The 15,229-nt window shown below is 36.4% G+C and overlaps 2 protein-coding genes across 12 annotated transcripts; one reads left to right on the top strand and one right to left on the bottom strand.

The window, feature by feature from the left end:
• Positions 1-2,567: 2,567 nt before the first annotated feature.
• Positions 2,568-5,797, top strand: LOC121260356. The gene is made up of 3 exons (XM_041162197.1): positions 2,568-2,744; positions 3,423-3,571; positions 5,382-5,797. Exons 1-3 carry the CDS (start codon positions 2,636-2,638, stop codon positions 5,457-5,459), a joined length of 336 nt encoding a protein of 111 aa, XP_041018131.1. The 5' UTR covers positions 2,568-2,635; the 3' UTR covers positions 5,460-5,797.
• Positions 5,798-6,231: 434 nt separating this feature from the next.
• On the bottom strand, positions 6,232-9,416 carry LOC121260355. 11 transcript variants are annotated; one of them, XR_005939698.1, is made up of 4 exons: positions 7,994-9,416; positions 7,461-7,528; positions 6,941-7,080; positions 6,232-6,695 (listed from the first exon to the last, which is right to left on the bottom strand). XR_005939698.1 is itself a non-coding variant. In XM_041162196.1 (3 exons), exons 1-2 carry the CDS (start codon positions 8,466-8,468, stop codon positions 7,506-7,508), a joined length of 498 nt encoding a protein of 165 aa, XP_041018130.1. In that variant the 5' UTR covers positions 8,469-9,399; the 3' UTR covers positions 6,232-6,695; positions 7,471-7,505. The 11 variants fall into 11 exon arrangements, 4 of the variants coding, with proteins under 4 accessions (XP_041018130.1, XP_041018127.1, XP_041018129.1 ...); XR_005939699.1 differs by having other exon boundaries at positions 7,471-7,528; positions 7,994-9,415; XR_005939694.1 differs by lacking the exon at positions 7,461-7,528 and having other exon boundaries at positions 7,937-8,855; positions 9,266-9,413.
• Positions 9,417-15,229: the final 5,813 nt, after the last annotated feature.

Here is a 15,229-nt window from a genome sequence, read left to right as displayed (position 1 = left end):
ATATTTTTTAATTCTCAGTGTAAATTAAACTATTAAATTCTTAGAGAGAGATATTTATGTGTATGGTATTTGATGTCATATGTGAGTGAGAGGTCTTTGAGAATATTTTGGAATATTTTATTATTAATTTTTAGTTATGTTTTATTATTATTTAATATTTTATTATTAATTTGTTATTACGTTTTATTATTATTTACAAAATATTTTATTACTATTTACAAAATATTCGAATATATTTAAAAATACTTTACTACCACCAAACGCAACTGATCATAAAAAGATATTTTTGCATAAAATGGATTCAATACTTTTTACTAAATGCAATCGCAACTCTTTAGCTTGTAAAATAATTTTATGAAAGATAATTCTTATATAGATTACATAAAAATAAATTTATAAGTTAATATAGTTTTATATGGTTTATTAAATTTGTTTTATAATAAAAATAATTGTATAATATTAAGTTGAATTCAATTAAAATATTTCTTTTTATAAAATAAAGTTTAAATAATATGTTAAATTATAAAATATTTTATTTTTAAAGTAAATTTGATACATAGCATTAAGTTTCATCTTATACTATTTCATTATTCTATAAAGTTATTTTATAAAATATTTTATAAAGTTATTTTTAAATAACCTTACTTATAAATAAAATAATCTTAATTATCGAGCACCTCACTAATTAAAAAAAAAAAAAAAAAAGCGATCATGATTATGGAGATTTGAACAATGGGCCTTAAAGGCATAGGCCGGCTGGCCGATTTCGATACTCGCGATGCACTTTTCAATTCTCAAATTCAATTCAACAATTCCACTATTATTAATTTTTTTTTTATTTTTTATCTACTTTAATAAATAGTAATAAAAAATTATGAAAAGTAAATAAAAAATAATAATAATAAAATATTAAATAATATTACTATTTATTATTTTTTATTACTATTAACAGAATATCTGAGATTACCTCACTCTAAATACTCACAAACTATTATAAATAGAATTTTTTTGTTAATTTCTTTAATGTCATTTTAAAAAAAAAAATTCTGTAATTTTGTGTGCGACTTTTTTTGTTCCTATCTTAACTTTGGAATATGCAATTCCTTCAAAATTTTCTAATTTTGAATTTTGGAATATTTATTTTTAAAAAAAATTGAGCCTACTCAAATTTCAATTTTGAGCCCAAGTTATCCTTGGTGTATACATTAAAACATTAATTTATAGTGTATACTATTGTGTATTGTCTTCAGTGTTTTATGAAATCAAATGAAGTTTGGGTACAAAACTGTAAGGTAATATTTAGATGTAAAAATGTAAAAGTGTTAATGAATAGCTGTACACACATTTTTAGAGGATGTTATGATGAGTTTGAAAAAGTGGTGTGACCTATTGAAAGTATGTTTGAACGTGAAAGTTTTGGGCATATATAAATAGCAAAAATTAAAAAAGCATAGCACTCCTTGTTAGCTTTTGGGTATTGGGACTGATTTAGATTGGACCGCCCTTGACTACCGAAGACTCTGGCCACACGGGAGAGGCTAAGATTGGATAGCCTGACTAGAGGGACATATTCATCTCTGATTTGGTTAGGCCCAGCACATAGCTAGTAAGGCCCATGACCCAGAGGTGGTAAGCCCAAGACTAATAAGGAAGTAGAAGGAACCAGAATCACATTCATACGAGCATTCTCATAATCGGTTGACTCGCGGGAACCTCACTAGTCACTGCATTAATTGCATCGATTGGAGTGTCGACAAAGATCTCGATAGAGGATCTTCTCCTTGACAAAGACCACAACATTAAATGCAATAGCTTGCCCCCCAAGGCATGTGTGGAACGCTCGAGTACAGAGAAAAGTATAAAAGATTGGAAAAACCAAAAAATGTATTATGAGCTAAGATATTCTCTACTCTCTATCTCTCTTACTCTTGAACATATAGTCATTGCATTAATTGCACTGGAGCGTCGACAGAGATCCCGACAAAGGCCACCGCATTAAATGCAACAACTTGCCCCCCAAGGCATAAGTGGAAGACTCGAGCAGAGAGAAAAATATAAAAGCTTGGAAAAATGTATTATGGGTTAAGATATTTTCTCCACTCTCTTTCTTATTCTTGAATATATACTGACTTAGGTATTGGAAGTGTTTCCTGGCACTCCAGGTCCCCTTAAGTTTTCTTACCTCAAGTGATTGGATAGAGCAAAGGGCAGAGTGTGAAACATGTCCTTAACAACGAAAACTATATTGTGTTGTAGAAGGAACCATCATGATTTTCTAACCATGATGTTTTTGACAACCATGGCACCCCTATTTAGGCCGTTCGTGGTGGCCACCACAGGGTGGCCATTATCTTTTTCCTTTTTTGTTTTTTTCATTTTTAAATTTTCTTTAATAAAGGTTTGGAAAGATGGTATTTTGAGGATGTTGAGAGATTATGTTGGTATCTAATGGCCTAGATGCCTGAATTGGTATTCACTATTCCGTTCGAATCATAAATGGGCTAAAAACTCCATAGCCCGATTACGAGTTTTGCAATTTCAATAGACGACATGCCGTTTATGAACCGCTCCTAAAACCCGTCTGTGGTTTTTGAGTCTCTCTAGTGAAAGTCACTCGTAGAAGCAGTGGAAGACGATGGCGTTGAGGCAAATAATTCTCAAAACGAGGCCGATTTGGATCTCAACACAGCCACATCCAACACCTGTGTTTTCCCGGTTCTTTTCCAAATCCTCCCTTTATGTAGGTAATTTTCTTCTCGGGGTTTAGCACGAATTCATCACGCCATTTTCTCTCTGTTTGCGCGTGGTTGCTGATAATATTTAAGAGAACTTCGGGAAAAAGGGAAAATAATTTCTGGGTATAGCGATTCGTGTTGCTGGGCTCTTCCTGGAAAAGAAACTTGTCTCTACTATGCTAAATAGCTGTGCGGAATTTTGATTTTTTGCTGTACGATTTATTTTCTGCTTCCCTTTGGTTCCTGGAAAAAACTGAGGAAAGAATTCCAAAGAATTGACGCCGTTTACTTTTCTTTTTAATAGTAAAAATTATGCATCAACGAAAATAAATGGGGTGAGAATAAAGGTTTTTTTTTTTTTTTTTTTTTTTTCTTGGATATTGTTTGATTCCTGAGATACAGAGATAATGAGAAAATAAGAAATAAACTGAACATAGTATTCTTATTGAGCTGTCTGGGTTTCTGAAAATTGAAAACCTGCCTTAACTAAGCCAAACGGCAAATAGTCGTATTAGGCTTAGTTCGAGGAGTCTTGTAACTTGTTTCTCAAGCCCCCAATTACCAGTATTTTCATCAAGAAATTCATATATTTTTCTTATGCTATTTTTGCAACCAAAAAGAATATTTAGGGCATTAGGAAATTAGAAGCAATGATTGAGTTTGAGGCTCTGCTTGGTATTGTTGCAGAAAAGGTTGGCATACCAGAGTTTTTGAATGGAATAGGCAAAGGGGTCGAATCCCATGTGGCTAAGCTTGAGTCTGAGATTGGTGACTTTCAGAAGCTGCTTGTCTCTCGAACTCTTAAGCTCAAGAAACTTGGCATACCATGCCAACAGGTATTCACTGCAGATTATTCTCGTCTCTTTGGAACAATGTGCATGCATGCTTTCATGTCTGATATGTGCACGTGGGTTTCATCATAATTGTGGTTAGAGATATATTTGTACATAGGAATGTATTTCTAATGATTTGCGATTAGCACTTTTGAGTTCTTATTCAGAAGTTCTGGTTACCCTGTTTGTAATGTTTCCTCCAAGTTAGCAAATAAGGTTTGACATAAAAGAACAGGTTGCTGGTAAATGATCAAGTTATGTTTTTTCCTGCCATACACACTTATCATGCTGGGGCTTGCAGCCAAACTATAAACTCTTTCCTTTTTTATGGTCCCAGTATGCTGATATAGCGCAAGGTAACTTCTAATTAGGTCACAGATTGTTCATTCTGATGCCCAATTATTGTCTGAAAGGTTCTCCATATTTTGTCGGCAATAGCATAGCTATGATGAGCTTGTCTAAGCAGTGTAAACTCACAATGAGCTATTTCTTGATGTTTGCATAATATTAGGTTGGCAAAAGATAGATGGAAGCCTGTTTTACAGTTGCAAAACTCTTTTCTTACTTGTGGGACTTTGTACTTTGATAAATTTCATTATTTTGTTGACGTGTAAAGAGAGATGCAGGTTATGTTGATTAATATTTGAATTTGTTTTTTTGAGTTTCATCTTTAAGGTAATTGTGACTATCACAGAGATTCTCTGTTGTCAGCATGAGTTTCTCTCTCTCTCTCTCTCTATTTATTTTTATTTTAAGTTTTTATGCAACCAATTTTGGTTTGCAGTTGAGCAACTATTATTTCTGAATTAATATATTTTTGTCTAGATTTCATGCGTGTGTTATGGGTATAGTGATGCTGTAGCATGTTGTTTTATCGCAGTGATATGTTCCTATATGGCAGCAGTTTATTTTTATTCAAGTATACAATCATGGTAGCTCAGTGATCTGGTTTTGGTATGAATATGGCTGTCGAATGATATCTCAGCTTGACATTTGTCACATGGTATGAAATATAACAAGTTATCATGTCATATTGATCTTGATAGGTTGTTACATTTTACTATGCCTCAACCCTGAGGCTTTGATTGGCCTTGATCGATGGAAATGTTAGACCTTGCTTGACTTCCAAGACATAATAGGACTGCTATAGTATGATGACTTTGAAGATGTAATAACTTTAGTGTTAATGGTTCTCTATTGTCTCATCATATTATGTGCTAATGGTTGGTTCTCTTATTGGCTACCGATAAAATTTTGGCCTATTATAGTAGTGTGAGGCATTACTTATCAAAAAATTAAGTTAGTAGCAATCTCTAGATTCTGTTTTACCCGGGTCTCATTCAAAACCTATTGGTATTGTGAACTAGTTCGAGGATGGCAGGCAGTAGAAAATATTACGTGAATACGAGTGGTTAGACCTTTGACCGTGGCTGTATTGCCAGATGCCATTTTGCGACTTTGTGGATGAATATAGTTGGGTTCATCTATATCTTTATACACACGCACACGGACATATATATAAATAGACACACAGAAAATACATTGGCCTTAACATGGATGAATTACATTTATGAGGTATGGAGGGGGGAAAATGGTATGAATCAGGTCTTGCACGTATCTCTTTTATGCTGTTAATAACTTGTAAATGAGGCTGCCATTCTATGCTTACTACTTGTTAAAACTTGGGCCACGATTCTGTGATATTAGACATGATTACTCCTGGTTGGCTTTCTTAAATTCTACTAACACCCCCTCCCGTCCCAAAAAAAAAAAAATCTTGCATAAATTCTTACACCCGTTTTTTGTCTTGCAGAGGAAGCTGATATTGAAATATGCCCACAAGTATAGGCTGGGACTCTGGAGGCCTCGAGTTCAGTCTGTGAAATCTTAATTAGTTTTTTAATAGCTGATCCTACTGAGGATTAAGATCAAGATGGTTGTTAGAGAACGTGATAGCTGGACATCTCCACATGAAACTGTTTTATTTTCTCCAGAGTTTTAGCATCTTAGTGTTCGTGATCTTTTTGAGCAATTTTATGGACACAATTTAGGAGCTTAATTCGAAGTATTTCTGCATGAACCGGGGTTAAACAGCCTGGTAACTGCAGCATCAATCATACAAGTTATTCAACCATAAGAGGAGGAGGCCTTGTTATGGATATGGATTCCACCTTCATGTATTTAGCTCATTTTATTGCAGACAATTATTGAATTACTTTTGGCTTTCCCCGATATGTCCAATAAACAGTTGACATAACGAAGATGATTGGTGCAAATTGTTTAGAAAAATGGTAATCTTGGCATCAACCATTAACTGCAAGCTACAGAATACCGGTAATATTTTTTTACTATTATTATGTTGAATCGATGTTCTATCCTTTTAACTTTTCAAGTGGGGAGCACTTCGGTTGCATGGATGGTGGCAATTGGAAAAGTTCTTCGATTAATTGGGTCAGTCAGGACTCTGTCCCTCCTTTTATTGACATGTTTACTTTCTCACTTTGGCAAACTTATCTTTTTCCTCCTTTTACTTATCTTTTTTAGATTCCTTGTCTTGTCTGGTCGGAGTGCATCTTCTTAGTACTGCGATTTAAGATCAGTGGCACAATATTTTCAAAATCCTTAGCAGTTACAAGGTGGTATAAAAAGTGAGAGAGAGAGAGTTCAATAGAAAAGCCACATACTTTATGCATAAATCATATAATGATGCTATTACATTCTCTTATCATTGTGGACAATGGAAGAAAAATAAATTGAAGTTCACAACAAAATTCATATCATCTATACATAATATAGTTTTTGATGATATTTTTTTGTATGTAAAAGAAATGTCATCAGAATAGTTTCTGCTGATGTTACATTCTCTTATCAGAGGGGACAATGGGGGAAAAAGTTACTCCTTCCTCCATGTCTGGCCACAGGACAATAGGAACCTTAAACAGCCATATTCACCATAAAATGAAGCCGCGAGCCTGCACCAGAGTCCTTGTGAATCCAGCTCTATGTGCTTTGTGCCCCATGGGAATGATAACATTAACTGTGACCAAACTGGCTATATTTCCGTGAAACCAAAGATTGATAACTTTGCCACACATGGACAAATCAGGATCCAGAGTTTCATCAGATCCTGCCCAAAAGATCTATTAATTATCCACACCTGTAGGAGACTCCGGGATCTACCAAAAGTATACCTCATGGAACAAAGGATTTAGCAAGACCTAAAGACAACAAAGTTTAGATTTTCTGCAGCTATGCAAAGTTCTCATTCTTCAACAATAAACACTATGATGTCAACAAGAAGCCTCAAAATGGAGTTAGTAATTGCAGAGACGTTTTTCTATGTTAAAAGTTGAAATGGAGAGAGTAACATACTTGGGGATCCAAGAATCAGGTCCATTGGTCCCCTAGCAGAAGGGTGTTAAACTATTCAACTTGAATCTCACCACCAACTACTATCATTGAGGACTCTGGATATGTGGAGACTAATACTTGAACACTTCTAAAGCAAACTCCTGCATTTTATATGTCAAATTACAAAACAAACTTGCATATAGAATTTAATAAGTCAAAGAGAGAGACAGATAGATAAAAAGTCAGAGAGAGCATTGTTCTTATATTTCTCCTTGTTTGGTAATCCCATTATATTGTCTACAATCACTTGCCTGTAAAATAAGCATGGTACTTTTGCAGCTATCTAACAAATAATTACAAATATTTGCACACGTCTTAGCAAAATAAGAAACTGGAAACAAAGTAGCATTGCTATTTATCACATCAGATCAAGTAAGTAATCTGATATATTATCAAACATGGAATATAATTATAACATAAATTGCAAAGCCAAACCGAAACAATGATAAGGGGAGAAAAAGGACAAGAAGCAGATGTGTACAGGAATCTACTTGGTGAAATCTGAAGACGACCACATCTTGAGGCATCACATTCGAAAGCCCAATATACCTGAAAGTAGAAAAAAAAATAATTATTGAATGAAGGTCAACTATAAGCTGGGAAATGTACAAACAAAAATATATGAAACGCGCGTGCACACACAAACAAGGATTAAATTGGCACCAGTATATACCATATTCTCATATTCCTCAGCTACTCTGCAATACCAAAATTTATTTGTTTATACCTATTATATAATTTTGAGAGGACTATTACCTTATTATCTTTTCAGTGTCATCACTCTTGAGGAGAAGAATAAATTTTTAATTTTTTTTTCAAAAGCCTTTATATTCAGTGAAGACCTTTTAAGGTGATGAGATGAATAACAAACAACCAAAAAGAAAAAATAAATTATCAATCAGTGACAACATAATGCAATCTCCATAGTAGTAAACAGGATTAGTAGGACAAAATTACCCTGGAAGATTATCACAAAGAAGAAGAGCATGGTGATGACCAATGCAACAAGGTTACCATTTGAAGATGATGCTTTATCTGCTCTCATTTTCTTCACTTCCTTCCTTCGTTCAATCCTTGCACGCCTCAATCTTGCAAGCTCAGAAATTTCTCTGACCAACTTCATATCTGCTGCATCCAATAACGGACCAGTAGGAGGACGGGGTGGCTTGGGAGGCTTCTTAGAGCTCGCCTTTTTCCTTTTCTCATTTGCCATTTTCATCTTCACCATACCCACTGCCTTTCCTTCCACCTCACCTTCCAATATCTCCAAATTCTCATCAGGCTGTAATACAGTCTTTGTTGAATCTAATCCATCAATATCCCCCACTGATCCATCAAAACTAATACATCCACTCCTCAGCCTACTCAACATTTTCTTTGCATGCTTACCACCCACATCCAAGTCTTCAATTCCATCTTCTTCGCTTGTGGTCTCACCACTTTCCAAATCAACAATTGAATCACTTTCCTCGGAATAACTATGATCCATTACATGAATAGTCTCTTTAACTCGCCCTCCAACCGTCCAGTACCGATAAACCAAAATGTTTACACAAAATTAGACACTCTAATATAAAAACCCAAACTTTCACAACAGGATAGGAAAACCCACAAAACCTTTTGAGCTAACTGAATACCATAATCCACTGAAAGCTCATAATTCAATGGATCATATGATCATGCAACCACCAAAATCACACAAAGAACCATCAGTTTTTAATTTGCATAAATTTCGAACAACAACGAAAACTAAAATATTATCTACTGTTGCATTATCCCAACCAATCTCAAATATTGGAAAGGGCAAAACAATCTCAAAAAGTGATGTTTCTCGTTCCCATTTCTGCTTCCTGCGCTTCCACACGAAAGCAATAATCTAAAAAGGAAAACAGAGTTATATCCTGAACAACGTAGAAATTATTAAACAAAAGTTTTATTAAAAACTGTAAAGGAATCCCTTCACCAAAAACCCAATTCCTATGTTCGGCCGCAGAGAAAACCAAAGAAATTAGTTAGGTATTGTAGAAACAAATTTTCTGTTATTCTGCGAGGAAACAAAAAACCGAACTTACATGAAACACAAAAAATTGAATTGACATAGCTAATATGGGCTTTTCCTCATTTCGAAGTGAGGCAAAAAATAAAATAAAAATAAAACTCGTAAGATTAAAATTTCAGAAAACTTTAATTTCATTTGGTTATAGTTTCTTCAGTTTTCTCGGCAGCCAAACAACAAGGAAACATAGAAGTATCCCATAAGAGTCATATGAGTATCAGAGAACGTACCGATTGTTGTCAGGAAGAAATGCTAGAGAAAGAAACAGAGAGATCATTCTGAAAACAGAGCCAAACCAAATGAGAAAGGTTTGGCCAAACCAATGGTACTTCTTTGCTAGTTTTTTTTTTTTCTTTCGAAAGATTCTTCGCTAAAATATTGTGCCGTGTCTGAGAATTGGTAATCACTAATTTAATTAAGCAAGCTGAATGCTTATTTTATTTCAAATTAGAACTGAATTCTTATATAATTAATTTTAATGATATATTAATTTAACGTCGGTTTATTTATTTTTGCTGAAATTTTGTCTTCCAAAATGATCCGCTGCCCCCCCCCCCCCCCCCCCCTCTGTTATATCATTTAAATTACAATAACGCTATTATGTCGTCTCATTTTATCCTCTTATTTTAACGGTTTATGCATTTAATTTTTTTATTTTACTTACCGATTAAGAAAGTGACTATTAGTATTTTGGTATATTTTTTTTAAAAAATATTTAAATATGTTAAAAAATATAAAAAAAAGAAGAAAAAAAAAAGAAAAGAAAATTTGTATTAGTGGGCACGTCCAATGGTCAAAGCTGAGCAGCACACTAGCACTACCCTTTAAATTAATCTAAGGAAAAACATCTTTAAAATTTTAGTACTCTTTTCAAAAAACTCAACTTTGTTGATGACTCTCTTCCCCCACTCGACACCAACTCAGAAAATTATACTCAATGGAATCAAACTAAGGACATGGTCCTTACCTGGCTTCTAAACTCCATTAGCCCCTCCAAAGCAAATTCCCTTGAATTTCACACCAATCCTCGCGAGATATGGCTCGACCTCCAATCTCATTTCTGGCCTGCCATGAGAACAATGCTCGTATCTACCACCTCAAACGTGAACTATCCTCCCTGCATCAAACCACCCATTCTATTAATGAGTACTATAATCAAATTAAACAAATTTGGGATGAACTCAACCATCTACAAAAGAGCAAAGACCTCAAAGACTTCCAACAGCAAGCTGATGATAAACGGGTTTACCAGTTCTTGCTTGGCCTCAACGATTCATTCTTCCAACTAAGAACACAAACTTTGGCCATGGATCTCCTTCCTCCCATCACCAAGATTTTTTCTATTTTGTTTCAGGAAGAGCAGCAGCGCCTACTTCAGATTCGGCCACCACCAGACCTCCCGGTCTTCGCCGCTCATTCCACTAAACCTCCCATTCGTTGCTCGGAGTGTGGCAAACTAGGCCACTCGCGTGACCGCTGCTGGCACATTGTGGGATACCCACCAGGCCATGATGCATGGAATCAGCCCAGGCCCTCTCTCCTTGGTAAACCTCCCTCCACTTTCTTTTTGATGGTCAACCAAGCGTCCCTCTCCTCCTCCTCGTCGCTGCTGCCTGGCGTTTCTCCAGAAATGTACCAGAAGCTCATCGATCTGCTCAGTCCGAAACCCTCCTCAGCCAACTTTGTGGGTAACGTCTCTACCTTTCCCTCTTTTGATAATAACCGTGCGTGGGTCGTGGACAGTGGTGCCAGTGACCACATGTGCCACGACCGAAGCTTCTTCACCGAGTTGTTGTCTCCCTCCCATGAGTAGCTCGTGAAATTACCCACTGGCCACACTCTTCCAATTGAAGGTGTCGGCACCTTCTATTTGACCGAAACCCTCCTCTTGCACAAAGTCTATTATGTCCCTCAATTCTAATTTAATCTTCTCTCCGTCCCTCAGCTTACTACTAATAATTCTTGTATTGTCTCTTTCTCTTCTACCAATTATTTTTTTCAGGACCCACACTCGACTCAGCTGATTGGAGCGGGTGAGCTTTGTAATGGGATATATGTGTATCGGCCCCAACCCATTATGGCCCTCTTCGTCCAAAATGTTGCTAATAAAGTCTTCTGGCACCAATGCCTAGGTCATCTTTCTCGCTTAAATATTCATAGTCTTTTCAATAATCATTGTATTCTTTCTGATTGTGATGTTTGTGCTCGTTCTAACCACACTAGACTCACTTTTTCTTCTCAAGTTAATAAAAGTACTTTTGCTTTTAATCGTATTTTTTGCGATCTATGGGGTGGATATCATACTTCTTCACTTTGTGGTGCTCATTATTTTCTTACCATAGTTGATGATTTTTCACACACTACTTGGATCTATCTCATGCGTTATAAATCTGAAGCTTACACTAATCTCATGCATTTTTTTGCACTTATCCAAAATCAGTTCAACACCATGATTAAAATAATTAGAACTGATAATGGACAAGAATTTCTTTCTCACAAATTTCAAAACTACCTCTATGATTACAACATCATTCATGAACGTACTTGTGTTGAAACTCCACAACAAAATGGCGTTACGGAACGTACACATCGGCATCTCCTGAATAATGCTCGTAGTCTCCGTTTTCAAGCTCACTTACCTTTGACTTTTTGGGGTGAATGTGTCCTCACCGCTGCTTATCTTATCAATCGTACCCCAAGTCGTATTCTCAATAATAAATCCCCCTTTGAAATTCTCTTCAATATTCCACCCACCTATGATCATCTTTGCGTGTTCAGCTGTCTCTGTTATGCTCAAACCCTCCATGTTTCCCGTAACAAACTTTCTCCTCGTGCCTCTAAATGTATCTTTCTTGGCTACCCTAACAATCATAAAGCCTACAAGCTTTATAATCTTGACACCCAAGTCACCTTCTATTCACGACATGTTACCTTCCATGAACACCAATTTCCATTTCAAGACATTCCTGATCTTCCTCATACATCTACACCTGTCATACCTCTCCTTGTCCCCGAGCCTATCTTACCATCCACTTCTCACACTCCTTCCATTACTACCCCCGATCCACCTCCGCCTCCCATTTCCCGTCCTCGTCGCACCACTACTCGACCCATATATCTTCAAGATTATGTCTGCCCGACCTTACACACAGAGCCCATGGCATCCTCACCTGCTGCATAGACCTCAGGTATTGCTCATCCCTCCTGCTATTCCGCTGCCCTTCGCCATTCCCACTGGCATGGAGCTATGTCTGCTGAAATCAGTGCCCTTGAGCCACTACCTCCTGGTAAGAAACCCATTGGCTGCAAATGGGTATTTGAAATCAAGCTTAAGGTTGATGGTTCCGTCAAAAGATACAAAGCACGGCTAGTCGCCAAAGGCTATACTCAAGTTGAAGGCCTTGACTACCATGAAACCTTTGCTCCCGTTGCCAAAATGACTACAGTTCGGTGTCTATTGGCTGTTGCTGCTACTCAACAATGGATCATCCATCAACTTGACGTCAACAATGCATTCTTGCATGGTGATCTTGATGAGGAAGTTTACATGATACCACCTCTCGATTACTGTCCCAAAGGGGAGACCTGTGTCTGGCGTCTCCGCAAATCCCTTTACGGCCTCAAACAAGCCTCTCACAACTGGTTTTTTAAACTAACCGCTGTGCTTCTAGATGCAGGTTTTTTCCAATCTCAGGCAGATCATTCTTTATTCACCTTGGTCACTTCCACCAGTATTATCATTGTTCTTGTCTACGTTGATGACATTCTGGTTACTGGCAATAATCTCACCTATATTAAGATCTTCAAAGATGTTCTCTCTACACACTTCAAAACCAAAGATCTTGGTCCTCTCAAATATTTTCTTGATCTTAAAGTTGCTCGTTCACCTCAAGGCATATTTCTCAATCAACGAAAATATGCACTTGATATTTTATCTGATAATGGACAACTTGGTGCTTGGAGCGCTCATTTTCCCATGGAACAAAATTTGAAGCTCACCAATCATGATGGAACTCTTCTTCCTGATCCTTGTGCCTATCGACGACTCATTGGATGTCTCATCTACTTGACCTTGTTTTTGCAGTGAACATCCTCAGTCAGTTTATGCATGCTCCTCGAGCTCCTCACATGCAAGCCGCCACTCGTGTTTTCGTTATATTAAAAGCAGTCGAGGGCAATGCATTTTTTTCTCTTCCTCTAGCAGTTTACATATTACTGCTTACACTGATTCAGATTGGGCTAGTTGTCCCATTACTCGTCGCTCCACCATAGGCCACTTCATCCAGCTCGGTTCTAGCCCTATTTCTTGGGGTACAAAGAAACAGACAACAGTGGCACATTCTTCTCCTAAAGCTGAATATCGTGCCATGGTCATCACCACTTGCGAACTCACCTGGCTGAAATAGCTCCTCACTGATCTTGGTATTTCTCATCCCTAGCCTTTCAGCTTACATTGTGATAATCAATCGGCTCTACACATCGCTCACAATTCTATGTTTCATGAACGCACAAAACATATTGAGATTGATTGTCACCTCGTTCGTGACAAAATCCGATCAGGTCTCCTCACAACTGTTCATGCTTCCTCTCATGAGCAAGTTGCCGACGGCTACGTTTGGGTACCAAGAGTACCTCAAGTACTCTCACTACTATTCTTTATTTTATTATTACTTTTCACATACTTTTTTACTATTCATTACTTTTTACATACTATTCATTATTCTATTATTACTTTTTCACTACTATTCACAAACATTCTCAACACTTCTCAAGTATTCTCACTACCCAAACGTCTCCGACATCTTCACCAAAGCCTTAGGACGGGACCTCTTCCACCATTTTTTCCGCAAGTTAGGCATTACAGATCTCCATGCGTCAACTTAAGAGGGTGTATTGAGAGAATCTTTCCATATTAAGGGTACAAAATCAGCAATTCCTTGATTCTTGTAATTGTTCCATATTTTTTGTAATTAGCACATCATTTCCTTGCATGCACAGTTTCCATATAGAATCTAGCCTAATGTAGCTATATATTTGTGACGACCCTCAGTGTAAAATTCAGATCATTTGAATGAAAAGTTTGAACATTTTCTATATTTGACAGATCTGATCGAGTCTCAACATCCCCATGATCTGCCTGTTCAGTGAGTGTTCATGAACGACATTAAGTGAGCTGCAATATTCTAACGGTTTCAATATATTAACAACTTGGAACAGATCGAAGATCATGCGTTTAATCTGGCCGACGGCATTCATTATTAATTGTGCTTACCCATCATGCCAATTTTGAAGCGACATATTTTACAAATTAATTAATCATGTAATATTTTTTTTCTGTTTTCTTGTTTTGGGTACGTGAATTCATGCATGTGCGCATATACGCACCTGTTTAAACATCCAATATTTAATGTTACGATCCATACATGCGTGCAGCTATATATATATATATATATATCGATAAACCTAGTAATTGAAGTCCATGACTACTTATGCAATTATAAAAGGCAGCTCAATGCAGATCAGTACTTATGCAAGTATAGACGTGCTAGCTTCATGCATCGTCTTTCATCATATATGATTCCCATTAATTCACTTCAATTTAACTATTATATATATATACACGCGCGCGCGCGCGATTCAAAATGGCGGGCCAGTACCTGCTTGGCTGCATACATCATGCAGAGATCAATTAAAGTGAAAGGCGAGTCTAGTGGGCATGCAATTCTGACCAGTTGCTGAACGGCATTAATCAGAGGCCCTTATAATATATATATCAATTAGTACTGCAGAATTAATGGTTTTTTTTTTTTTTTTTAAATTCAAGCTAAGCATAATATAGATTAATTAAGTGATTACAAATATATAAGATTTAATGGAATGAAAGTCTCCAAAAATCATCCCAAAACAAGTAAAAATAATACCAGAAAAATTAAAAAAACTGGATTTGGAGCTAAAAGTTTGACTCCCATCCATTTCCCACTAAGGGGAAGTTACTTAAAGCATTTTTAACATTGTTTGATAAACATACTATAAAACTACCGTTAAAAGCAGTAGTTGAGAGTTGTGTGCTGTATTTTGATGGTCTGGTCTGACTGAATGAGACTTTCACGACTACTTTATCTTGATCCTTGACTAGGGAAAGCAGAAACATAGAGAAATAACAACCTGAAGATAAGTCGATACGCCGGCGTAGG

The sequence above is a fragment of the Juglans microcarpa x Juglans regia genome, chromosome 4D (genome assembly GCF_004785595.1).
Source record: "Juglans microcarpa x Juglans regia isolate MS1-56 chromosome 4D, Jm3101_v1.0, whole genome shotgun sequence".
NCBI lineage: Eukaryota > Viridiplantae > Streptophyta > Magnoliopsida > Fagales > Juglandaceae > Juglans > Juglans microcarpa x Juglans regia.
This window is presented reverse-complemented; position numbering and strand designations above follow the sequence as displayed.

What these genes read in the sequence shown, in the direction of transcription:
- LOC121260356 (XM_041162197.1), top strand. Translation starts at nt 2,636, where the DNA reads ATGGCGTTGAGGCAAATAATTCTCAAAACGAGGCCGATTTGGATCTCA. An exon ending in CAAATCCTCCCTTTATGTAG is followed by an intron (nt 2,745 to 3,422) that starts GTAATTTTCTTC and finishes GTATTGTTGCAG; the next exon opens with AAAAGGTTGGCATACCAGAG. An exon ending in TTGGCATACCATGCCAACAG is followed by an intron (nt 3,572 to 5,381) that starts GTATTCACTGCA and finishes TTTGTCTTGCAG; the next exon opens with AGGAAGCTGATATTGAAATA.
- LOC121260355 (XM_041162193.1), bottom strand. Translation starts at nt 8,468, where the DNA reads ATGGATCATAGTTATTCCGAGGAAAGTGATTCAATTGTTGATTTGGAA. An exon ending in CTTTGTGATAATCTTCCAGG is followed by an intron (nt 7,529 to 7,936) that starts GTAATTTTGTCC and finishes TTCTACTTTCAG; the next exon opens with GTATATTGGGCTTTCGAATG.